The 26,133-nt window shown below is 46.2% G+C and overlaps 1 protein-coding gene across 1 annotated transcript in view; it reads left to right on the top strand.

Annotated features, from left to right (window-relative positions):
* The first annotated feature begins 9,760 nt into the window (after positions 1-9,760).
* Positions 9,761-26,133, top strand: part of LOC136578524 (cytochrome P450 2C39-like) — a 68,356-nt gene continuing 51,983 nt past the window's right edge. The window contains exons 1-3 of the mRNA XM_066578651.1: positions 9,761-9,809; positions 15,019-15,200; positions 22,224-22,386. Of these exons, the coding sequence (XP_066434748.1) occupies positions 15,024-15,200; positions 22,224-22,386 (340 nt within the window). The 5' untranslated portion in view covers positions 9,761-9,809; positions 15,019-15,023. The remainder of the gene's footprint in view (positions 9,810-15,018; positions 15,201-22,223; positions 22,387-26,133) is intronic.

Here is a 26,133-nt window from a genome sequence, read left to right as displayed (position 1 = left end):
CATTTCTGTAGTAGAAGTATATGCAGACCCCTGTAACATTTTTGTAGTAACACTATAGACAGATCCCAGTGACATTTCTGTAGCAGAAGTATAGGCAGACCCCTGTAGCATTAACGTGGCAGCAGTATTGGCAGACCCCAGTAACATCCTTGTGGCAGCCATATAGGAAGACCCCTGTAAGATTTACGTGGCAGAAGTATAGGCAGACCCCTGTAACGTGTAAGTGGCAGCAGTATAGACAGACCCCTGTAACCTTCTTGTAGCATAAGTATAGGCAGGCAGGCAGACCCCAGTAAAATTTCTGTAGCAATAGTATAAGCCAACCTCTGAAACATTGGGATACCATGAGCGTAGGCGAAGGCCGAAAAAATTAGATGGATAAGAGCGTAGGCGTGGGCCCCGAAAATTTGTGTACCAATAGTACAAGTGTACCTCTGAAAAATTTATCAACCGAGGGGGCAGGTGAAACCTATAAAAAAAATTTTAAGATACAGCTCACTGTTGCTTAATTTGTAACAGAGCCTGGAGACAGCCCTGTTGGAAAAATTGGTTCATGTTACAGTCCCAATACTTTTGAAACTTAGAAAAATTGTAAAAACATTGGTAGATGTAGATGAGCCTTTTGAGGCTGCAGAAAAATTGGCCGTTCAGCGCAATGACATGTTGTTTCTGGAGGAGGAGTAGCAGGAGGAGGACTAATGTCAGAGACAGATTGACAAAGCTAAATGCCCCGTTTTACCGGTGACAGAGAAGAGTGCTTTTATCTGCGGTTGCAGCGAAAAGAATCTTTAGGTTCCGCTGCTCTCCGCCGGTGGAGAAGAGAAGTCTGGGGAAATCCAGGCTTTGTTCATCTTTATGAGTGTAAGCCTGTCGGCACTGTCAGTTGACAGGTGGGTATGCTTGTCCGTGATGATTCCCCCAGCTGCACTAAACACCCTCTCTGACAAGACGCTAGCGGCAGGGCAAGCCAGCACTTCCAGGGCATACGGCGCAAGTTCGTGCCACGTGTCCAGCTTTGACACCCAATAGTTGTATGGAGCAGAGGCATCACGGAGGACGGCGGTACGATCGGCTGCGTACTCCCTCACCATCTTTTTACAGTGCTCCCTCCAACTCAGCCTTGACTGGGGAGTGGTGACGGAGTCTTGCTGGGGAGCCATAAAGCTGGCAAAGGCCTTGCACAGTGTTCCCCTGCCTGCGCTGAACATGCTGCCTGATCTCCGCGCCTCCCCTGCTACTTGGCCCTCGGAACTGCGCCTTCTGCCGCTAGCGCTGTCAGATGAGAAGTTTACCATCAGTTTGTCCACCAGGGCCCTGTGGTATTGCATCACTCTCGAACCCCTTTCCTCTTCGGGAATAAGAGTGGAAAGGTTCTCCTTATATCGGGGGTCGGCTGAATGCTTCAGCTAGGAATAATGGAATAGGACCCCGGTTCTATTTTGTTGGTTTTCGGAACTGGGGCCATGATTAAGAGGGACGGCCGGGGGCATTCGTATTGTACCACTAGAGGTAAAATTCTTGGACCGGCGCAAGACTGACCAAAGCGAAAGCATTTGCCAAGAATGTTTTCATTGTTGGAGGAGGAGGGGGAGGGTTTAGAGGAGGTGGCATAGACCGCCACAGATACCAGAACCGAGGAAGGACCCACAATTCTGGGTGTGGGTAGGACGTGTGAGGTCCCAGGCTCTGACTCGGTCCCAGCCTCCACCAAAATCCCCCAATGTGCCGTCAGGGAGATATAGTGGCCCTGCCGGCCAGTACTTGTCCACGTGTCCATGGTTAAGTGGACCTTCCCAGTAACCGCGTTGGTGAGGGCACGATTGATGTTGCGGGAGACGTGCTGGTGTAGGGCTGGGATGGCACACTGGGAAAAATAGTGGCAACTGGGGACCGAGTAGCGCGGGACCGCTGCTGCCATCATGTTTTTGAAAGCCGCCGTTTCCACAAGCCTGTACAGCTGCATCTCCAGGCTGATCAATTTGGCAATGTGCACATTTAATGCTTGAGCGTGCACGTGCGGGGCGGCGTATTTGCACCTGCGCTCCAATGCTTGCTCTAGCGACAGCTGAACGCTGCGCTGAGAGACATTGCTGGATGGGGCCGAGGACAGCGGAGGTGAGGGTGTGAGTGCAGACTGCGAGGCGCTCGTGCCTGTGTCCTGAGAGGGGGCATGGATCTGAGTGGCAGGTTGGGGCACAGGGGGAGAGGCAGTGGTGCAACCCGAAGGCGGTGAACGGCCTTTGTCCCACCTTGTGGGGTGCTTGGCCATCATATGCCTGCGCATGCTGGTGGTGGTGAGGCTGGTAGTGGTGGCTCCCCGGCTGATCTTGGCGCGACACAGGTTGCACACCACTGTTCGTCGGTCATCCGCGCTCTTACTGAAAAACATCCACACCTTTGAAGTCCTAGGCCTCTGCAGGGTGGCTTGGCGCGAGGGAGTGCTTTGGGAAACAGTTGGGGGAGTCTTCGCTCTGGCCCTGCCTCTACCCCTGCCCACCCCACTGCCTCTTCTAACTTGTCCTGCTGCTGCACTTGCCCCCCCCTCTGAATACCTGTCCTCAGTTGGCTTAGCGAACCAGGTAGGGTCAGTCACCGTCCAGCGGTTCGTCCACCATCCTCATCGTCCAGCGGTTCTTCCTCCGAATCCTCTGTGCGCTCCTCCCTCAGACTTACTGTCCTTACTACTACCTCACAGATAGACAACTGTGTCTCATCATCATCAACCTTCTCACCCACCGAAAGCTCTTGAGACAGTTGCCGGAAGTCCCCAGCCTCCTCACCCGGACCCCGGGAGCATTCCAAAGGTTGGGTATCGGTCACGACAAACTCCTCAGGTGGGAGAGGAACCATTTTTTCCCAATCACGGCAGGGGCCCGAGAACAGTTCCTGGGAGTCTGCCTGCTCATTAGAATGTGTCATTTTCATGGAGTGAGGAGGCTGGGAGAAAGGAGGAACAGCAGCGAGAGGATTCAGAGTTGCAGCAGTGGATGGCATAGAAGACTGGGTGGTCGATACATTGCTGGATGCATTTTCTGCCATCCACGACAGGACCTGCTCACTCTGCTCATTTTGTAATAAAGGTCTACCACGTGGACCCATAAATTGTGATATGAAGCTGGGGAGCCCAGAAACTTGCCTCTCTCCTAATCCCGCAGCAGCCGGCTGCGGTTCACCTGGACCAGGAACTCAGCCTGTGCCCACACCCTCACTTGGACCTCCATGTCCTCGCCCGCGTCCACGGCCACGTCCTCTAGGCTTACGCCTACCTCTCAGCATGGTGTATTTCGAATAGAGCAGACAGAGCGGTGTAGAAAATTAGGCAATTATTGGCCTGCACTTGAAGGCTGACAGTGGTACTATAACGCACACTGTAGGCCGAAAAAATTATACCCTTGCCTGCAGAAAGGCCAAGCTGGCTATTAGTGAGCCACTACAACTCACAGCAGCCACAACAGTAATGCACACGGTCACAGGTAGCCCTAAGGAGAATTTCTTTTCAGTTAAAAAAAAAAAATCAGCAGTCTACATAGCGTGTATATGTCTTTACCTCTATCAACGGCTGTGGCCGTACGCTGTGCGGGAAGTTGACGGGACACACAGAGCGGTGTAAAAAATTAGGCAATTATTTGCCTGCACTTGGAGGCTGACACCGGTTATGTTACACACACTGTAGGCCAAAAAAGTTATACGCTTGCCTGCAGAAAGGCCTAGCTGGCTAATAGTGAGCCACTACAACTCCCAGCAGCCAGAACAGTAATGCACACAGTCACAGGTAGCCCTAAGGAGGATTTTTTTTTCAGTTTTTTTAAAAAAAAACAGCAGCCCAGATAGCGTGTATATGTCTTTCCCTCTATCAGCGGCTGTGGTCGTACGCTGTGCAGAACGTTGACGGGACGCACAGAGCGGTGTAAAAAATTAGGCAATTATTGGCCTGCACTTGGAGGCTGACAGCGGTACTGTAACGCACACTGTAGGCCGAAAAAATTATACGCTTGCCTGCAGAAAGGCCAAGCTGGCTAATAGTGAGCCACTACAACTCACAGCAGCCACAACAGTAATGCACACGGTCACAGGTAGCCCTAAGCAGGAGCTTTTTGGGGGTACTTGTTGACAGGATTCTACACTAGCACTGTCCTTGCCTCACCAATACTTCCCCTATACTCTGTATAATTGGCTGCAGACTGAGAACGCAATAGTCTGCAGAGCCCAAGATGAAAAAAAAAGTGGTGCAAAACTGCTCCTAGCAGCCACAACAGTAATGCACACGGTAAGATATGGCCCAAAGAAGGACCGTTGGGGTTCTTGCAGACGCAAACAGTAGCCTAACACTCTCCCTATAGCACCAGCAGCACTCTCCCTAATCTCTGCCAGCGTGTGTCCAAGGCGAGCCATGGGCAGGACTGCTTTAAATACTCGGCGGTCACTTGATCTCACCAGCCACTCACTGCAGGGGGGTGGGATAGGGCTGGAACGTCACATGAGGAAGTTGTAATGCCTTCCCTGCATGTCTATTGGCCAGAAAATGGCGCAAAACATGCAGGGAAGGAAATGGAATTGACTCGAGTAACCGTGTGGTGCATGTCTCGAGTAACGAGCATCTGGAGTAGCCTAATACTCGAGCGAGCATCAAGCTCGGACGAGTACGTTCGCTCATCTCTATCTAAAATCCTTCAGAACGGGAGTTGAATGTACTCCGAGAATACCTGGACTAAAATTTATATATCGATTATAGGGAGTTAAGTAAGATTATGCTCAAGAATCTCTACCCCCTATTCCAGAATTATCAGAGAGACTCTGCTCTGAAGACCTACTAAAAAGTTTAAGGGAGGATACGAAAATTACCCTTTCTTGAGTTGTCTTTCTAAGGATGTGAAGCTTTATTTCAAAAATGGACTTTGGAGATGAGAATGCCAACTATGTGTTCCTAAGGCATGTCGACTCGAAGTGCTTAAACTAGAGAGTCGCTAGGGCAGAGGAATCAGACATATTCTCATTTATTTCACTGAAATTACTCCTAAATTTTAATTATCTTAAAACTGGTAGACTCCAAAAACAAACATAACTCAAACAAAATTAGTGATGAAAACACCAAAACACCCCCTTTTCGGTATCTGCAGTTATATAGACCCTGAAACTGCAGAGCCGAAAAGTACACCTATTAAAGTGTATATTAAAAATTACAGATGGGTCCTAGTCCGTAAGAAAAAAATGAGGATTACAACAGCCAGGATATGGTATCTTATCAGGGTCGTCAACAATAATGTGTTGAGGTACTGGACTCTGGACAAGAGAGGTAAATTATAGTACCTCGTGAAGTGGCAGGGATATGGTCCAGAGAAGAACTCCTGGGAGCCGGAGAAAAATGTACATGCTCTAAGGCTCACAGGAGTTTCACAGGAAATACCCAGAGAAGAGGGCACCTAGCATGGAGGAAAAAGAGAGGTTCCCTGAGAGTGTATGTTCCAGAGATGAAAAAGGAGTGAGCCCTAATTGAAAAAAGAGAGCGTGAGGAAGAAGCAGGTGCCATTTCCAAGGCCGAGTGCAGAGGTACTCTTTATTCATCTTTTCCTACACGTCCGTCCTGAAGTCTGGGATTACTGCGTAGGGGTATACCCATTTGCTTTTCAAATCCGGACGCCCTGAAGTCTTGGATCACCAGGTAGAGGTACTGTCAAGTCTGTCTGATACCTGCACTGCAAATCATTGTCATTTGTGCCTTGTATACAAGAAGTTGTTCCAGTAAAGTTTTTGCCAGGCCTTGACTGTTCCCAGGGACCTGAGGTACGTTACTTCGGTTTGCGCCTCCATTTATTTACCTCCGAGGGTTATAGCGGTGGGTAACGGAATGGTGGCGTCACCCGTGACATCCGCTATCCCTGTTCTCTAGTTTATTGAAAATAATATATATATCAGGACAGCGCAGGCGCCGTAATTAGGTGCTGTGAAGCGTGATGACGTCATCGCGCTTTAACAATATGCCGTTTAGTCAGGTATGGCAGTAAGCAAGGACAACTCTTTCTCCTGTGCGTTCCGCCGGCCGTAACGGAGCGCCGCGAGCGTAATGACATCATCGCGCTACGTAAGCACACGTGATACGTCACGTAAGCGACCCGGACCAGGACGCCGGCACAACAGCAGAATGACCCGCATGTTAGGAGGAGGGAGGAGTAATAAGGTAAATGACATAAGGAGATATGATTATATGTGTGTATATATATGTTAAATTAGTGTGTTTTTTAAAACTGTAATTGAGAAAGTCGCTATATGCGATGAAACGCGTTGCACTTGATTATATGGAATAAAGGAGGACTTTTATATCTATCTTTGCGTTGGTAACTCCATTCCCTGATGAAATTGGATCCAAAAAGGAGCGCAGGAACTTTTTTATTTTACTATATAGTGCTCTAGTTTATTGGGCATCCCTATCGTAGGGGCTCAGTGCTGCTCTGGCCGAGGCTATGTGTGTCCCTCCGGGAGGGAGCCTGGTAAGTGCCACCGTGACAAGTGACCACTCCACCCTTCCAGCTCCTCAACGTGTGCCTTGTGTCTGGGGTCACCCTACGGAACGCTGCACTCGCATGTTTTTCATTTTTATTTTTAACAGTATTCACTATGCAGTATAAATAATATGGTTAATTCTGCAGGCCAGTTCAATTACACCAATAACAAATTTATATAGGTTTTTTGTGTGCAACACTTTCACACTTTTTATTAAGAAATAATTTGTTCACTGTTGCATTCAAAGAACCCTAACATTTTTTTCGTCAATGGTGTTATGTGAGGTTTTTATGTTTTTGCGAGTATGATTTTTAATAGTACCACTGGTTGATCCATGCCATGTTTTGATCACATTCTATTCTGTTTTTTATGAGGCAAGATAGGCAAAAGTGACTATTTTTAGCCATTTTTTTTCATGGCATGCACTGTGCGGGTTAAATATACAAACGTTTCTTTCTGGGTCATTACGAATACATCAATACCACATTAGTTTAGAGGTCTGGTTTTGGCTCAGCATTTATTTTGGGGGTCTGGTGTGTGTTGACTCCAAGTTTAGGATTTGTGGTATCTTTATTTCGTCTAGGCTGGGGTCTATATAAGTTTAGGGTGTAGTATCATAGAATCGTAGAGTTGGAAGGGACCTCCATGGTCATCGGGTCCAACCCCCTGCTCAGTGCCGGATTCACTAAATAATCCCAGACAGATATTTGTCCAGCCTTTGTTTGAACACTTTCATTGAAGAAGAACTCACCACCTCCCATGATAACCTGTTCCACTCATTGATCCCCCTCACTGTCAGAAAGTTTTTTCTAATATCTAATCTGTGTCTTCTCCCTTTCAGTTTTATCCCATTGCTTCTCATCCATCCTCCCAGTGTATGGCTATTGAATAAAAAGATGGAACAGGAGTCTTGAGTTGAACAACTGGCTACGTCAGTGGTGCCATAAGCAAAGATTTAGATTTCTAAACCATGGAGTGAATGACCTATATTATGGACTGTTTTCTGGAGATGGGTTGCATCTTAAAAAAACAGGTAAGCATATACACCATATGGACAAAAGTATTTGGACACTGCAGGAAATCAGCAAATATGCAAATACTGAGTTTGACAAATGGTATGCTGGGAAGGGCATAGGTAAAATAAAGGGCTGCTCATTTTGTAATAACCATTCATCCAATCGAGCACTTGTGGGACGAACTGGAGCGACGGATACGACACCGCCATCCACACCCATCTTCACAATAATATCTTCTCATAGCCTTGCACAAGGAATGGCGGCTATTCCTGCCCAGACTTACAGAGAACTTGTGGAAAGTCTGCCTCGACGTGTTACCATTGTAATACAAGCAAAAGGAGGGCATGCACGTTACTAAATGGAATAATGAAGCACTTTTTCTGAAAAACATGCAGTGTCCAAATACTTTTGTAAATATAGTATATTTGGCAGGCGCCTTGCTACACTCATCAGAAGATCGTTAAACAAGAACAATATGGGAATGGAAGTGAAAGTCCAGGCAAAAAAATATATAGCTAATTAATACATTTGAGAACCTTGCTATTAGACGTGAAAAAGAAAGACAAAAGAAATCAGATTTAAAGTAGAGGTACAAGAGACACTGATCACAAACTAAAATGTTTCAATACAAATGCTTAGAGCATGGGAAACAAACAAGGGGAATTGGGGCCCCTAACACAGGAAGAGAAATATGATGTCATAAGCATCATGGAAATTTGGTGGGATGATACACAACATTAAAATACAAGGCTTGAAGGATACAACATATTTTCGCTCAGAACTCGGACACAGCGTCATTGTCCTGATCAAGAGAAACAAAGTAATCTTGTACCACCTGTCATCTTGTAAATAGAAAAGGCTGGATCCTTCTGATCGCACTAACTATGGGGCCTCCAGATGTTAGGGGACCTCTTGTCCCTTAATGAGAACATCTAAGATCAGGCACATCCCCATTTCTAATTTGATCACTTTTCTGCATTCAACCTGTAAAGTCTTAAAAAGGACTGCTACTAAGCTATACAGCTTGGCTGCAAGGGACCAATAGGAAGACCCGTGCCTCCATTACTGCTTTACCTTCTGCATGGGCACCAAATGTGGCAGCTTGGTCTCTTGCAAAAATAAAATGGTGGTTTAAATGTGGCCTAAAAAAATCAAAGGTCGTAAATCTATCTGCAACTAACCTAATGCTAGTACCATTAATGGTCCCTAGTGTCAACGGGAGGAGTGACGCCATCATGAGTGATCACATTAAATGACTTTTTTCCTATTATGCCTATTAGCCTACTTCTGATGAATAATTTGCCCTCTTAAGCAGAATAGTTGTATCCATTGTAACTTTATTGAGGTCATTGTCTGCTGACACTGGGCTTGCCTCCCCCCTTCCTCTTGAGGGCTTTGCAACCCCCAAAGACAGAGGATCAGAACCTTCCTTAGACCCTGCCACCACCTCAGGCACCTCACCTCCCCTTCCAAAGAAAGGGGTCGGGTTACAACAAGTACCTGTTGGAGAGATTGACCAAAGGGGAGCTAGCAGGGCCTTCCTCAGATACTAGGATCAGGGTGAGTGAGAGAGAGTGATCTTCTACTGTGCTGCAATTTGAGATGTGTAGTGGCCCATAAATGTGTCCTACAAAGCACTTTGCCCAATATGGCGACATTTCTAAATTGTCCTGGGCAAGCAGGGTTAACCACTAAGTTAACCTGCCCTGCAACCAAGCTAATAATGGTCTGCCGGACAACCAGCTATTTCTAATTGGTTGCCGCAGACTCAGCTCCAATTGGTCAGCTTAGCTACAGGATTGAGCCTAGCACACTGAAAGGCTGACAAAGCTGTGGGGTGACAGGTTTAAGGGCTTCTGCTATTGGTGCGCTCTGCACAACCGAGGAGCCGGCACGGAAAGTGAAATGGAATGTTGATGGAACTGTGCCTGTTCATCAGAACAATTCTTGACATCCACCTCTGACCCCGACTAGAGTGGTACAGATGACCAGGCCTCATTGAAATGCACTCAGATCACTGGATTTTTTCCATCTATTATGAATTCACAGCAAACGTGTTACATAATCTTATGCTGCACTGCTGGGTGATGGCTCATTGAAAAACAAAAATGTTTGCAGCGAAGGGGCTGCTATTACATAAACACACAGAGACTGGACACACAGAGATAATATGTCATATTAAGATTACAGGCCAAGGGGTTAATCATTAGCTTGTAGAATACATTCTGTTCTAGACACACTGAGTAAAGAGAAGTATTCTGCAGTTCACCGGAGCCGAGGTGCCGATTGCTACAGGTCAGTGAGAAGCTTGGACTGGATGTTTTTTTTAATTGTCTTGGTCACAGAAGCAGTAATCTATTCTCAATTACTAAGCCCTTCACAGTCTAGGCTATTCGAAAATATTTATATTTTATTGAAGATTCATTAAAAAGCATATAACACCACTGCTTATATATTGTGTAGATTGATGTGCATATTTCAACTTCTTTTCAACTTGGACTTAGACCCATTTCCCCGTGAATTTTCAAAAATTTGTTGACAGGTGTGTTAGCAGCCTTTATTGCCTTATGGCAGCCTATTGGTCTCAGGAAATTTGCTGGCAGGTGTGTTAGCAGCCTTTATTGCCTTATGGCAGCCTATTGGCCTCAGGCACATTTGCTGGCAGGTGTGTTAGCAGCCTTTATTGCCTTATGGCAGCCTATTGGCCTCAGGCACATTTGCTGACAGGTGTGTTAGCAGCCTTTATTGCCTTATGGCAGCCTATTGGTCTCAGGAAATTTGCTGGCAGGTGTGTTAGCAGCCTTTATCGCCTTTTGGCAGCCTATTGACCTCAGGCACATTTGCTGGCTGGTGTGTTAGCAGCCTTTATTGCCTTATGGTAGCCTATTGGCCTCAGGCACATTTGCTGACAGGTGTGTTAGCAGCCTTTATTGCCTTATGGCAGCCTATTGGTCTCAGGAAATTTGCTGACAGGTGTGTTAGCAGCCTTTATTGCCTTATGGCAGCCTATTGGCCTCAGGCACATTTGCTGACAGGTGTGTTAGCAGCCTTTATCGCCTTTTGGCAGCCTATTGAGTTGTAGATACTTCACGAACGATTACTTCTTGATGATCCGTGTCATTCACGGGACAACGTGTCGAAGTCCAAGTTGAAAAGAAGTTGAAATATGCACATCAATCTACACAATATATAAGCAATGATCTTTGTCGCTAATTAGACTTTAGGATGTAATCCAAAGTTTAAACTGTAAGGCTGGGTTCTTACATGCCGGATTCCCTGTGGAAATCTCGCGGTTTGGCCGCAGCGAAAAACTGCAAAATTTCCGCCGGGAAAAGCGCTGCTTCCAAACCCGCGGCACTTGAAGCGGCCTGGCCGCTCGCTCTTCCACTGCAGCCGACACTCCCATAGAGAAGAGCACGGCAGCAGTGGAAGAAGAAACAAAATGAACATGATGCGGCCGCCGAAGCCGTGCCGGCTTCTGTCGGCTTTGCCGCGGCGAATTCGCCGTCCCATGTGGCCGAGATTTCTGAGAAATCTCGTCCACATGGCTGGCTAACCCCGGGATTAGTGGCCGCAGGCGGATTTGCCGTAGCGAAATCCCAGATGGAATTTCCGTGGCAAATCCGCCCCGTGTGAACCCAGCCCAAAGAAGTCTCAATACGCATATCAGTTTGGAAAGCAAAAAGGTTACAAGCAATCATTACCTTTGCTGCTCCTTGTATGCCTGACCCAATGTATGAGGAGAGGTGCTTGGTTTAACATTGAGCCCGCCTCACTAGGGGGCTAGGGTAACATACTAGTCAAAACATCTGAGCTGCTACAATAAGCTTTCGAAAACCAATGTTGGCGACTCACTAGTTGGACACTTAAGTGACGGCCAACGATTTCAGTTCAAAATACATCAGTCAAAACATTTGAGCTGCGATATCAAGTCTTTGAAATCTATGGTTAGTTACTCACTAATGAGATACATTAAGTGACAGCCAACGATTCTAGTTCATTTTTTGATTTGTGTTTTGGTTTGTTAGGTGTGCCCTATGGTGCTATATGTTTTTAACGAATCTTCAATAAAATATAAATATTTTAGAATAGTCTAGACTGCGAAGGTTTTTTTTAATTGTCAGGTGAAATGCAGATTTATAAAGTAAGCTCTCCACAAAATGCAATCAGTTTAACCCAGGAATAAGTACAGAGCCGCCTTAAAAAGATTAAAATAGACAAATCGCCAGGTCCCGATGGGTTTTAAGGGAATTCAGTGATATGTTAGACAGACCATTGTTTCTTACATTAAAAGACTCTATATTAATGGGTCTGTTCCACTGAATTAGGGCACAGCAAATGTGGTGCCAAAATTCAAAAAGGGGTCAAAAAGTGAACCTGGAAACTACAGGCCGGTAAGTCTTATATTGTGGGTGAAATGTTTAAGGGGTTTCTAAGAGCTGCTGAGTACCTCAATGAAAATATGTGTATAACTCCATATCAGCATGGGTTTATGAGAGATCGCTCCTGTCAAACCAATCTGATCAGTCTCTACAAGGATTGAAGTTCTAGACTGGACTGGGGAAAGCTATTGGATCCGGTATATCTTGAATTTTCCAAAGCGTATGATACTGTACCACATAAAATATTGCATATAAAATGGTTTGGTCTGGGTGAGAATGCGTGTGAGGAAGTAAGTAAGTGGCTCAGTGATAGAAAGCAGAGGGGGGTTATTAATCATACATACTCTGACTTGGTCACCATTATAGTGGGATACCACAGGGGGTCCTATTCTTTTTAATATAGTTATTAATGGCCTGGTAGAAGAATTGCACAGTAAAATATCAATATTTGCAGATAATACTAAACTGTAACTAAAGTAACTAAATTAAGAGAGGACAGAATGCGATTGCAAATGGATCTTAATAAGTTGGGGCCTTGGGCACAAATTAGTTTTACACTAATAAATGTGCGGTTCTGCACATGGGCAGGGAAATACACATCACCATTACACACTAAATAGGAAACCACTGGGGAACACTGACATGGAAAAAGACTTGGGGGTTCTAGTTTATTGTAAGCTTAACTGGAGCAACCAGTGTCAGGCAGCTGCTCCCAAGGCAAATCAGATCATGGGGTGCATCAAAAGTGGTCTGGGGACATGACGAGAACATTGTTCTTCCTATTTACAAATCACCGGTCAGATCACTCATGGAATATTGTGTATTGGGCACCGGTACTCAGGAAGGACATACCAGAGCTGGAGCCGGTGCAAATACAGGTAACTAAAGTAATAAATGGAATGGGCGGATTGCAAAACCCAGAGAGGTTATCAAAATTGGAATTATTCACTTTAGAAAAGATAGCTGAGGGGTGACCTAATAACTGTATATACACTACCGTTCAAAAGTTTGGGGTCACCCAAACAATTTTGTGTTTTCCATGAAAAGTCACACTTATTCACCACCATGCGTTGTGAAATGAATAGAAAATAGAGTCAAGACATTGACAAGGTTAGAAATAATGATTTGTATTTGAAATAACATTGTTTTTACATCAAACTTTGCTTTCGTCAAAGAATCCTCCTTTTGCAGCAATTACAGCATTGCACACCTTTGACATTCTAGCTATTAATTTGTTGAGGTAAGCTTGAGAAATTGCACCCCACGCTTCTAGAAGCATCTCCCACAAGTTGGATTGGTTGGATGGGCACTTCTGGCGTACCATACGGTCAAGCTGCTCCCACAACAGCTCAATGGGGTTCAGATCTGGTGACTGCGCTGGCCACTCCATTAACGATAGAATACCAGCTGCCTGCTTCTGCTGTAAATAGTTCTTGCACAATTTGGAGGTGTGTTTAGGGTCATTGTCCTGTTGTAGGATGAAATTGGTTCCAATCAAGCGCTGTCCACTGGGTATGGCATGGCGTTGCAAAATGGAGTGATAGCCTTCCTTATTCAGAATCCCTTTTACCCTGTACAAATCTCCCACCTTACCAGCACCAAAGCAACCCCAGACCATCACATTACCTCCACCATGCTTAACAGATGGCGTCAGGCATTCTTCCAGCATCTTTTCATTTGTTCTGCGTCTCACAAACGTTCTTCTTTGTGATCCAAACACCTCAAACTTGGATTCATCCGTCCACAACACTTTTTTCCAGTCTTCCTCTGTCCAATGTCTGTGTTCTTTTGCCCATCTTAATCTTTTTCTTTTATTGGCCAGTCTCAGATATGGCTTTTTCTTTGCCACTCTGCCCTGAAGCCCAAAATCCCGCAGCCGCCTCTTCACTGTAGATGTTGACACTGGTGTTTTGCGGGTACTATTTAATGAAGATGCCAGTTGGGTACCTGTGAGGCGTCTGTTTCTCAAACTAGAGACTCTAATGTGCTTATCTTCTTGCTTAGTTGTGCAACGCGGCCTCCCACTTCTTATTCTACTCTGGTTAGAGCCTGTTTGTGCTGTCCTCTGAAGGGAGTAGTACACACCGTTGTAGGAAATCTTCAATTTCTTAGCAATTTCTCGCATGGAATAGCCTTCATTTCTAAGAACAAGAATAGACTGTCGACTTTCAGATGAAAGTTCTCTTTTTCTGGCCATTTTGAACGTTTAATTGACCCCACAAATGTGATGCTCCAGAAACTCAATCTGCTCACAGGAAGGTCAGTTTTGTAGCTTCTGTAACGAGCTAGACTGTTTTCAGATGTGTGAACATGATTGCACAAGGGTTTTCTAATCATCAATTAGCCTTCTGAGCCAATGAGCAAACACATTGTACCATTAGAACACTGGAGTGATAGTTGCTGGAAATGGGCCTCTATACACCTTTGTAGATATTGCACAAAAAACCAGACATTTGCAGCTAGAATAGTCATTTACCACATTAGCAATGTATAGAGTGCATTTGTTTAAAGTTAGGGGTAGTTTAAAGTTATCTTCATTGAAAAGTACAGTGCTTTTCCTTCAAAAATAAAGACATTTCAATGTGACCCCAAACTTTTGAACGGTAGTGTAAATATTTCATCTATTTATACACAGGACTGTGACTATATCATGGGGGCGCCCTCTACGTCTAGAGGAGAGAAGCTTTCTACTCCAACACAGAAAGGGGTTCTTTACTGTAAAAGCAGTGAAACTATGGAACTCTTTGCCTGATGATGTGGTGATGGTGAACTCACCAAAAAAGTACAAGAGGGGCCTGGACGCCTTTCTTGTGTGATACAATATTGCGTGTTATAGTCATTAATTACTTCAGAAGGGTCGGTGATCTGGGGATTATTCTGATTGCCAGGCTTGGAGTTGGGAAGGAAATATTTTCCCTTAAATTATGAAAATGTGGCTTCTACTGCATAATTTATTTTGCCTTTCTCTGGATCAACATTGGGGTGTAATAGGCTGAAAAAAACACATGTCCATCTAGTTCAGCCTAACATAATATGCTACTGTGTTACGATGATCAACTTCAGAGTTCAGGGAGTACATTGTAGAAACAATAGTCTAACCCCTTGTCTGCTTCTAATCCTAGGAGCAATGGATCTGTTCACCATCCTCACTCTTTCTTTAGTCCTTCTCCTCACCATCTGCATTTTCCTCTCATGGTCCAAACAACATGGAAACCAGTCATTACCTCCAGGGCCTACCCCAATTCCTGTGCTGGGAACCCCCAAATACATGGACCTGAGCGCCTCCACCAAGAACTTCCCAAAGGTAAGTGTCTACAGGTAGAAATGATGCAGTGCACGCTGGGTAGAGCACATATCCTGATGTCCTGCTGCTCATACATCATAAACATAGAGATCAGCGGATGTATGGGCTGCTCCAAGGGTGTAGCTAGAGGCTCATGGGCCCGGACGCTTCTTGTACATAACTTTTAGCTACATTACTGATCTTTAAAAAGACCCATAAGGCCAGTTTCACATGGGCGACAAAAATCACATGATCTTTTGGCGATGTGATAGCGTAAGAAAACGCATGTTTGTGAAACCCATGCTTTCCAATGGTTTCCTTCACATTAGCTATGTTTTCACTGATGCAATGCAAGAAAGAAAAACGGCGCATGCTCTATCTTTCTGCGATGTGCTATTTTTTAACCCCCATGTTTCCCTATGGAGCCTCCTTGTTTATCGTATCGCATTGCACGAACTTGCAATTTTTCATGCGATGCAATGTGTTTTTAACATTAGCAAATCCTGTTGACTTTCGCAATAAAAAATCACGTGATTCTATTGCGGGCGGCAGTAATGTAAGGTTATTCTCAAGAAAAAGCATTGCTGACCCTGTAAAATCACGTGAACAAAGAATCAATTTTGCGGCGATTTTCTCACGGTAAAATCGCGATCACCTGTATGAAATCGGCCTCAATGCACAATTTGTAATCAGGAGCTTTGCCAGAGTCGTAGGCTGGGTTCTCACAGAACGGAAATCTTGCGTAATGTCCACAGTAAGAAATTCAGTGAGATTCCCGCAGCGGAAAGGCCGCTTCAAAACCCGCGCCATTTGGCACGGGTTTTGAGGTGGCTTTTCAGCCTGTTTTCTGCTGCGGAAATCTCACCTTATAGAGATAAGAGAGTTCGCAGCACCATAACTGACATGTGGCGGATTTGAATTCCACGCCACATATTAGCTTTTTCGCTCTGTGGGAACGAGACTTTTGTAAATCTCGTCTGTCAGGGTAATTCTAAGTACAGCACCAATCAGGCCCACCCCACTTGCCCCGCTGCCGGCGATAAGAAGAAAACACCACACGGAGGTCTGGTATAGTTTCTCACACGGGAACATGGCTGCGCTTCGCTGTATTTCTCTGCATACCACGTAGCATGAACCCTATACACTTGTATAGGCTACATATGATACGCTGCCCATACACAATACATTGTGTATGGGCAGCGTTTTCATATGCACTGCCACTCTGAACAGAGTGGGGAATTACAAAAAATATAATATATTGTGCATACACGGGCTTGCGCTGTGCCATACGCAGTCAAACGTGATCTCTCTTGGCATAGACTCGCAGTGCTGTTCTCATATGCCCATGTAAATGAGTCCTAAGGGCTAATGTCCATGGACGTTTTTTCACCGCATATTATGCACACATGATATGCGGTGAATAGAATCAATCAAAGTCAGTGGACTTTCATTCTACCATGCACACCAGCGTGTACATACGGCAGAGAAATAAATCGCAGCATGCTCTTTTTCTCTACATATGATACGCCGCCCTTCTATGGGCTCTATATGAAACGTTGTCCCTACGCAGGCATTGCGAGAGGGCAGTGTTTCGTAACAAATTTGAAAAAAAAGAATCACACTGCGCATGTCTGTGACGTCAGATTCCTGGACATGCGCAGTGCATACTCAGCCCATACGCGGTCTCTGCTAGGTCTCTGCCAGCAGAGAGCTAGGGCTGTGTATACACGAGTGGGAATGAGCCCTTAGGCCACTTTCACACATGGCGTCGGCAAAACTCTGCGATTTTGATGGCGGTGTTTTTTACCGGTTTTCAAACGCATGTCACAGCATTCACAGCACTTTTTAACGCACCCCATCATTGTGATGGGCAATAAGGTGTGTTAAAAAGCGCAAAAACAGCCACAATAAAGCAGAAAGCGCTTGAATTGTGGCATTAGAAAACACTTTGTTCGAGCACAGGTCTGCGAGGCCTCATTGAAATCAATGGAAGCGTTGTACCATGATGCCAGACTAATCTAATTTCCTTCTATGATAATATCACTGACTGGGTTGATCAGGGAAATGCAGTAGATATGGTTTTCTTGACCTTAGTAAAGCATTTGACAAAGTATCTTATACTATACTTATTGAAAAAATGACCAAATATGGGATTGACAAAGCAACTGTTAGGTGGATTCAGAACTGGCTGAGGGATCGTACTCAAAGAGAGGTCATAAATGGCTGCACATCCAAATGGAAGAATGTATCAAGTAGGGCACCACAAGGCTCTGTTCTAGGCTCAGTGTTGTTGAACACAAATGATCTGGAGAAGGGAATTGATGGGAAACTGATCAAATTTGCTGATGACACAAAGCTAGGAGGATTAGCTAACACTAGGGAAGAGAGAGAGAGAGAGAAAAATAGTATTCAAAAAGATCTAGAAAAGCTTGCACAGTGGGCAGCGACTAACAGAATGGTATTTAACAAGAAGAAATGCAAAGTCCTACATCTGGGCAAGAAAAATGAAAAAAACACATACAGAATGGGAGGAATTGGGCTAAGCAGCAGCACATGTGAAAAAGACTTGAGTATACTAATAGATCATAGACTGAACATGAGTCAACAATGTGATGCAGCAGCCAAAAAGGCAAACACAATTCTGGGATGTATTAAGAGAAGCATAGAGTCTAGATCACGTGAGGTAATGATCCCCTCTACTCTTCCTTAGTCAGACCTCATCTGGAATACTGGGTCCAGTTCTGGGCACCCCACTTTAAAAAAGACATAGACAAACTGGAGCAAGTTCATAGAAGAGTTACCAAGATGGTAAGCGGTCTGCAAATCATGTCCTATGAAGAACGGTTAAAGGATCTGGGACTGTTTAGCTTGCAGAAAAGAAGGCTGATAGGATACTTAATAGCTGTCTGCAGATATCTGAAGGGTTGTCACACTGCAGAAGGTTCAGCCCTATTCTCATTTGCACAAGGAAAGACTACAAGCAATGGGATGAAACTGAAAAGGAGGAGACACAGATTAGATATTAGAAAAAACAGATTAGATATTAGAAAAAACTTTCTAATATGATGGTGAGGGTGATCAATGAGTGAAACAGGTTACCACAGGAGGTGGTAAGTTCTCCTTTAATGGAAGTGTTCAAACAAAGGCTGGCCAAATATCTGTCTGGGATGATTTAGTAAATCCTGCACTGAGCAGGGGGTTGGACCAGATGACCCTGGAGGTCCCTTCCAACTCTACCATTCTATGATTCTATGTTTGTATTGTCTTTTTGCAAAGAGTCTGTTGTAACCACTGTTTAGTTTAAGCACTCTATGCTCTGGCACTGGGTGTGGCACTCTGTGTCCTGTTTCCCTGGAGCCCAGAAAATAATATAAAAGCTGGGATGGTGCCCACCCCCTCTCAGATTAGGAGTGTGCTAGTCCAAACTGGTGTGTAGTGAGTACTGCGAGAGTAAATCCAATATCTACCAGTAGCGAAAAAGGTGCGGACGTCTTCCTGACTCCATTGAGTGTGTCACCCCTGGGCCCATTGAGAAAAGCCACATATCATTGAATAAAATACTATTAAGAGTTACTAATAAATGTGGACTCAGTTACTACCCACGGTGATGAGGGACAGAAGGTAAACTGGTTATCAAAAGCAGAGGGCAAAATGGTTGCTGAAAAAATGGTGGTGAGCTGGGCGGATAAAGTGGATACTAGGTACCCAGAGGAGGACATTGCATCATCTGACTCAGGTATGCCCCTGACCCCGATGCCTACAACACCTGTCGGCCAATCTGGAGGACTCTGCTGTAGCGCCCTATTCCACATTTGGCATCATGAACAGGAACATTCACAGCAACACTTGTCCTGTCTCACCTTTCTATGTGCCATCCTTGGACATAGAAGTTGTTGTACGTCTGAGAAACTCTGTTTCTTCCTCTCTTCTATGCCTTGAGTTTAGCCTGATGTCAGCTGGTGTCCTATTGGCTGAAAGTCAGCTTCAAACTCACTAGTGCAGAGTCCAAGGGCGTTAAAGAAGACATAAGTCCCTATGCAGCAGAGGGAGGAGTTAAGAAAGTGTGGGAAGAATAGGTTACAAAAGGAGGATAGAATGAGCAGTTAGAGGAGAGAGTTGGAGGTCATGTCCGAGTAGGAGGAGGTACTCATGCCAGAGAGAGAAAACAGTTATCTTTACATTCTTCCCAAGGTAGAGCAAGGATTCATTCTGCTCTCTTGGTGTTTCACAGCAGAGAGGAGGAGGATCTTTCAGAGGTCAGTCTTCCACCAAAACAGTGAGTCTGAAAGCTACCCGGTGAACTCAAAGCCAGGATTAGTCTAACAGCTACCTTACACTCTGCTTCATCAATACTTTATTTAATTTAATCATCCCTTTAGCCAAAGCAAATGGTGGGAAAATTGTATTTCAGAATCGGTTTCAGTTCTGTGTCAGTGAAATAGAACAGGAAAGGAAAGGGCGTTGAAGTTAGTTTCTACACAACTAAATATTGCTTTATTCTACAACATGTTGAATCTGCATACTGCTGTTTAGCCCTGTAACACCAAGTACTGTATTGGAGATTTTGCACTGTTCACCTGTTTCCAATTTCAGCTTAGTAAATCTGCATACTCCCAGTTTACTGCCACAAGCTACCAGACTCATCTCATTTATTTCGTCAGCATTCCATCCCGAGAGTCCTGGTTGGAGTACTGCTGTCAAGAGTGACAAAACAGGCCTTCCTGTAAGTGTATCACAGTATGTTCCTTGGGTCGCTGCACAACCCCCGAGCACAGCATTTTTAGCATCACTGTCTGGAGGGACCACAGAGCCACCTGACAACCCTTCTGCAAACCTCATAGTCTCACTCACTTTGGCGCGCTTGACTCGGTCATTGCAATTATGTTTATTCAAAAGCTGGAAACTATTTCTCTTTGTTCTGCTCACACAACTGAGGGCTTATTTACGTGAGCAAATGCACATCTGTGTGCTGTCTGTATTTACCACTGACTGTATGTGAACAGCACACTGTTACAGTCCCACCAGTCATTGTTACATGTCCTATTACAGTCATCGGGGGTATACAAACATGCATTTTTCATATGGACTGTAAAAAAAAAACACAGCATGTCGATATTCTTGTCCAACTTCTCAGATGATGGTCACTCATGAAAGTCAATGGGTGCACAAAAAAGTGGAGAGCATCAGCTGTTTTTCTAGAAAAAATATTAAGCCTCCTTCTGTGTTTGTTTGCACATGAGAAACACATGACACAAGATCACACACTCACTTTAGTCTGCATCTTCTAGTTGCTGGGGTCTGCAGACCCTCTTTCTTCCACTCACTGAGGTCTGCAGCCCATCTCCATCACTCACTGGGGTCTGCAGCCCCTCTCCATCACTCACTGGGGTCTGCAGCCCCTCTCCATCGCTCACTGGGGTCTGCAGCCCCTCTCCTCTGCTCACTAGGTCTGCTCACTAGGGTCTGCAGCCCCTCTCCATCGCTCACTGGGGTCTGCAGCCCCTCTCCTCTGCTCACTAGGGTCTGCTCACTAGGGTCTGCAGCCCCCTCCTCTGCTCACTAGGGGCTGCAGTCCCTTTCCACTTCTCACTAGGGTCTGCAGCCCTCTCCTCTGCTCACTAGGGTCTGCAGCCCCTCTCCTTTAATCACCGGGGTCTGCAGCTGTTCTCTCAATGGGGACTGCAGCTCCTATCCTCTGCTTACTGGTGGCTTGAGCTGCTCTTTTCTCACTGGGGTCTGCAGCCACTCTTCTCCTCTCACTGGGATCTGTATCACGTCTCCTCTGCACATTGGGGTATGTAGCTCCTCTCCTCTCACTGGGATCTGCAACCACTCTCCTCTAATGTTCAGACTTCCTCAGTCACTACATGCAGCTTGGTTTTGCTTGTCTCTGCTCCAGCTATTCACACATTCTTGCATTTTTTTTACCAAGTAGTATTAACACATGTTTCGTATTATTGTTAATTTCAATGTCCAGATATTACATAATTTGGCTCTACTGTAAATCCTGGGGGTATCTGAGTGCCAAGAGACACTATTATACCAAGAAAAGGCGACTGCTATAAGCGAAGTCCAGTTCTCTAATCTTTTGTCCAGCTGGCCTTGTTACACTTCCAGCTGGACACAAGATTGGCTTTATTTGCCAAGTGAAGGCCAGGCGGAATTAGGATTAGGGAATGTCTATCCTTTAACATGAAGTCAGTTGACAGCTACCTATTGTCTTTGCTTGTTCTGTATCTACACTGCATGAGTTAGGTTTAACTGGAAGCACTTGCTTGTCTTTACATTGTTAATAGAGATGAGCGAACGTACTCGGATAGGCACTACTCGTCCGAGTAATGTGCCTTATCCGAGTACCGCTGTACTCGTGCAGAAAGATTCGGGACGCGCTGCGGAGCGGGGAGCTGCAGGGGAGAGCGGGGAGGAACGGAGGGGAGATCTTTCTCTCCTTCTCTCCCGGCCGCTCTGCCCCGCTCCCCGCTGCGACTCACCTGTCAGCAGCGGAGCGCCCCGAATCTTTCTGCACGAGTACAGCGGTACTCGGATAAGGCACATTACTCGGACGAGTAGTGCCTATCCGAGTACGTTCGCTCATCTCTAATTGTTAACAACAATTGGTCTTATTTACTATTCCAAATACGACAGTTTTCTAGCACAAATTATGCCAGAAAACTGTTTTATATGCTTGTGGCGTATTTCTCATGTGCTTTTAGACACTTTTAGGCAGTTTTTCCAACTTGAACAAAAAATGGGCGCAGCTAACTAATAAGTGGTCTAAACTTAGACTAAATAGTCTTAAAATTCAACAGATTTATCATTCAGTCTAAGTGTGCACTGTCTAAATTTTAGACAGTATTAGTAGATAAGCCCCATTGTCTCTATATAATCAAATTATAGGAAGGAGTCTATTATAATTTTTGCTACTAAAGATGATGCATCCAGTTATTCTGTGTAGGACAACACTGTTGGAAATGGTTAGTTTTCTGTAAAAAAAAATGTACGTCAGCTGATTTGTTAATTTCTCACATTTTTTTCTTCCATCAGCTCAGCCAGAAATACGGCTCAGTATTCACCATCTGGAAAATGTCAGAACCTGTGATTGTTTTGTGCGGATATGAGACAGTAAAAGAGGCCCTAGTAAATAATGCCGAGCAGTTCAGTGAGCGCCCCATAATCCCAGTCATGGACCTCTCCAACGAGGGATATGGTAAGATTAACAACTCATGCAAGATCTATAAAAGAAATGTCCACAAACCTCCTCCCACAAATAAGTCTACAGTAGAGATGAGCGAACACCAAAATGTTCGGGTGTTCGTTATTCGGAACGAACTTCCCGTGATGCTCGAGGGTTCGTTTCGAACAACGAACCCCATTGAAGTCAATGGGCGACCAGAACATTTTTGTATTTCGCCGATGCTCGCTAAGGTTTTCATGTGTGAAAATCTGGGCAATTCAGGAAAGTGATGGGAATGACACAGTGACGGATAGGGCAGGCGAGGGGCTACGTGTTGGGCTGCATCTCAAGTTCACAGGTCCCACTATTAAGCCACAATACCGGCAAGAGTGGGCCCCCCCCCCCTCCCAACAACTTTTACTTCTGAAAAGCCCTCATTAGCATGGCATACCTTTGCTAAGCACCACACTACCTCCAACAAAGCACAATCACTGCCTGCATGACACTCCACTGACACTTCTCCTGGGTTACATGCTGCCCAACCGCCCCCCCTCCCCCCCACAGCGCACACCAAAGTGTCCCTGGGCAGCCTTCAGCTGCCCTCATGCCACACCACGCTCATGTCTATTTAGAATTGCGTCTGCCATGACGAGGGACCGCAGGCACACACTGCAGAGGTTGGCACGGCTAGGCAGCGACCCTCTTTAAAAGTGGCGGAGCGATAGCCCACAATGCTGTACAGAAGCAATGAGAAATAGAATCCTGTGCCACCGCCATCAGGAGCTGCACACGTGGGCATAGCAATGGGGAACCTATGTGCCACACACTATTCATTCTGTCAAGGTGTCTGCATGCCCCAGTCAGACCGGGCTTTTTAATTCATAGACACAGGCAGGTACAACTCCCTATTGTGAAGTCCCTGTCGACCCACAGCATGGGTGGCTCCCTGGAACCCACCGGCGGTACACAGAAATATCCCATTGCATTGCCCAACACAGCTGAGGTAGTAATGTCGTGCTTAATGCAGGTGGGCTTCGGCCCACACTGCATGCCCCAGTCTGACTGGGGTTCTTTATAAGTGTACAGATGTAGTAAAAACTCCGTGTGCACCTACAGCATGGGTGGGTGCCAGGAAGCCACCGGCGGTACATAGAAATATCCCATTGCATTGCCCAACACAGCTGAGGTAGTAATGTTGTGCTTAACCCTTTCCAATCCAATTTGTATATGGTTTTCCTAGGGGGCTTACTCTTTTTCTGCTGTTATACAACGGCGCTATATGCTGGCTAAAGCCAGTACTGCATGAGCTGACACGTAGGATAGGCTCCGACAGCAGAGAGGCTGGCAATATACAGTAAGAGAACCCCGACGGACGTCTACCAACAACGGAGCTGTACAGCCTTAAACCCTAATGTCTTCACAGGTCACACAGTGGACTGGAAAGGGTTAATGCAGGTGGGTTTCGGCCCACACTGCATGCCCCAGTCAGACTGGGGTTCTTTACAAGTGGACACATGTAGGTTAAACTCCCTGTGGACCCACTGCCTGGGTGGGTGCCAGGAAGCCACCGGCGGTACATAGAAATATCCCATTGCATTGCCCAACACAGCTGAGGTAGTAATGTCGTGCGTAATACAGGTGGGCTTCGGCCCACACTGCATGCCCCAGTCAGACGGGTTCTTTAGAAGTGTACAGATGTATTAAAAACTCAGTGTGCACCTACAGCATGGGTGGCTCCCTGGAACCCACCGGCGGTACACAAAAATATCCCATTGCATTGCCCAACACAGCTGAGGTAACGTCAGCTGTAATGCAGGTGGCCTAAAAATTAATTTGATTACACTGTAGGCGAGGGCCCACAAAAATTGCTGTATCAACAGTACTAATGTACATCCCAAAAATTGGCCATGGCCAGCCAAGAGGGCAGGTGAAACCCATTAATCGCTTTGGTTAATGTGGCTTAAGTGGTAACTAGGCCTGGAGGCAGCCCAGTGTAACGAAAAATTGGTTCAAGTTAAAGTTCCAATGCTTTTAAGCGCATTGAAACTTATAAAAATTGTTCTGAAAAATTATTTGAGTGAGCCTTGTGGCCCTAAGAAAAATTGCCCGTTCAGCGTGATTACGTGAGGTTTCAGGAGGAGGAGCAGGAGGAGGAGGAGGAGGAGGAATATTAGACACAGATTGATGAAGCAGAAATGTCCCCGTTTTGGATGGTGAGAGAGAACGTAGCTTCCATCCGCGGGTGCAGCCTACGTATTGCTTATGTATCGCTGCTGTCCGCTGGTGGAGAACAGAAGTCTGGGGAAATCCAGCCTTTGTTCATCTTGATGAGTGTTAGCCTGTCGGCACTGTCGGTTGACAAGCGGCTACGCTTATCTGTGTTGATTCCCCCAGCCGCACTAAACACCCTCTCCGACAACACGCTAGCCGCAGGACAAGCAAGCACCTCCAGGGCATACAGCGCTAGTTCAGGCCACATGTCCAGCTTCGACACCCAGTAGTTGTAGGGGGCAGAGGCGTCACCAAGGATGGTCGTGCGATCCGCTACGTACTCCCTCACCATCCTTTTACAGTGCTCCCGCCGACTCAGCCGTGACTGGGGAGCGGTGACACAGTCTTGGTGGGGAGCCATAAAGCTGGCCAGGCCCTTAAAGACTGTTGCACTGCCTGGGATGTACATGCTGCTCGATCTACGCACATCCCCTGCTACCTTGCCCTCGGTACTGCGCCTTCTGCCACTAGCGCTGTCGGCTGGGAATTTTACCATCAGCTTGTCCGCAAGGGTCCTGTGGTATAGCAACACTCTCGAACCCCTTTCCTCTTCGGGAATCAGAGTGGGCAGGTTCTCCTTATACCGTGGATCGAGCAGTGTGTACACCCAGTAATCCGTAGTGGCCAGAATGCGTGCAACGCGAGGGTCACGAGAAAGGCATCCTAACATGAAGTCAGCCATGTGTGCCAGGGTACCTGTACGCAACACATGGCTGTCTTCACTAGGAAGATCACTTTCAGGATCCTCCTCCTCCTCCTCCTCCTCCTCCTCAGGCCATACACGCTGAAAGGATGACAGGCAATCAGCCGGTGTACCGTCAGCAGCGGCCCAAGCTGTCTCTTCCCCCTCCTCCTCATCCTCCTCATGCTCCTCCTCCTCCTCCTGTACGCGCTGAGAAATAGACAGGAGGGTGCCCTGACTATCCAGCGGCATACTGTCTTCCCCCGCCCCCGTTTCCGAGCGCAAAGCAGCTGCCTTTATGGTTTGCAGGGAATTTCTCAAGATGCATAGCAGAGGAATGGTGACGCTAATGATTGTAGCATCGCCGCTCACCACCTGGGTAGACTCCTCAAAATTACCAAGGACATGGCAGATGTCTGCCAACCAGGCCCACTCTTCTGAAAGGAATTGAGGAGGCTGACTCCCACTGCGCCGCCCATGTTGGAGTTGGTATTCGACTATAGCTCTACGTTGTTCATAGAGCCTGGCCAACATGTGGAGCGTAGAGTTCCACCGTGTGGGCACGTCGCACAGCAGTCGGTGCACTGGCAGCTTAAAGTGATGTTGCAGGGTGCGCAGGGTGGCAGCGTCCGTGTGGGACTTGCGGAAATGTGCGCAGAGCCGGCGCGCCTTTACGAGCAGGTCTGACAAGCGTGGGTAGCTTTTCAGAAAGCGCTGAACCACCAAATTAAAGACGTGGGCCAGGCATGGCACGTGCGTGAGGCTGCCGAGCTGCAGAGCCGCCACCAGGTTACGGCCGTTGTCACACACGACCATGCCCGGTTGGA

Source organism: Eleutherodactylus coqui, chromosome 9 (assembly GCF_035609145.1).
Source record: "Eleutherodactylus coqui strain aEleCoq1 chromosome 9, aEleCoq1.hap1, whole genome shotgun sequence".
Taxonomy (NCBI): domain Eukaryota; kingdom Metazoa; phylum Chordata; class Amphibia; order Anura; family Eleutherodactylidae; genus Eleutherodactylus; species Eleutherodactylus coqui.
Note: the sequence above shows the minus strand (reverse complement) of the source record. Positions and strands in the feature narration are given on the sequence as shown.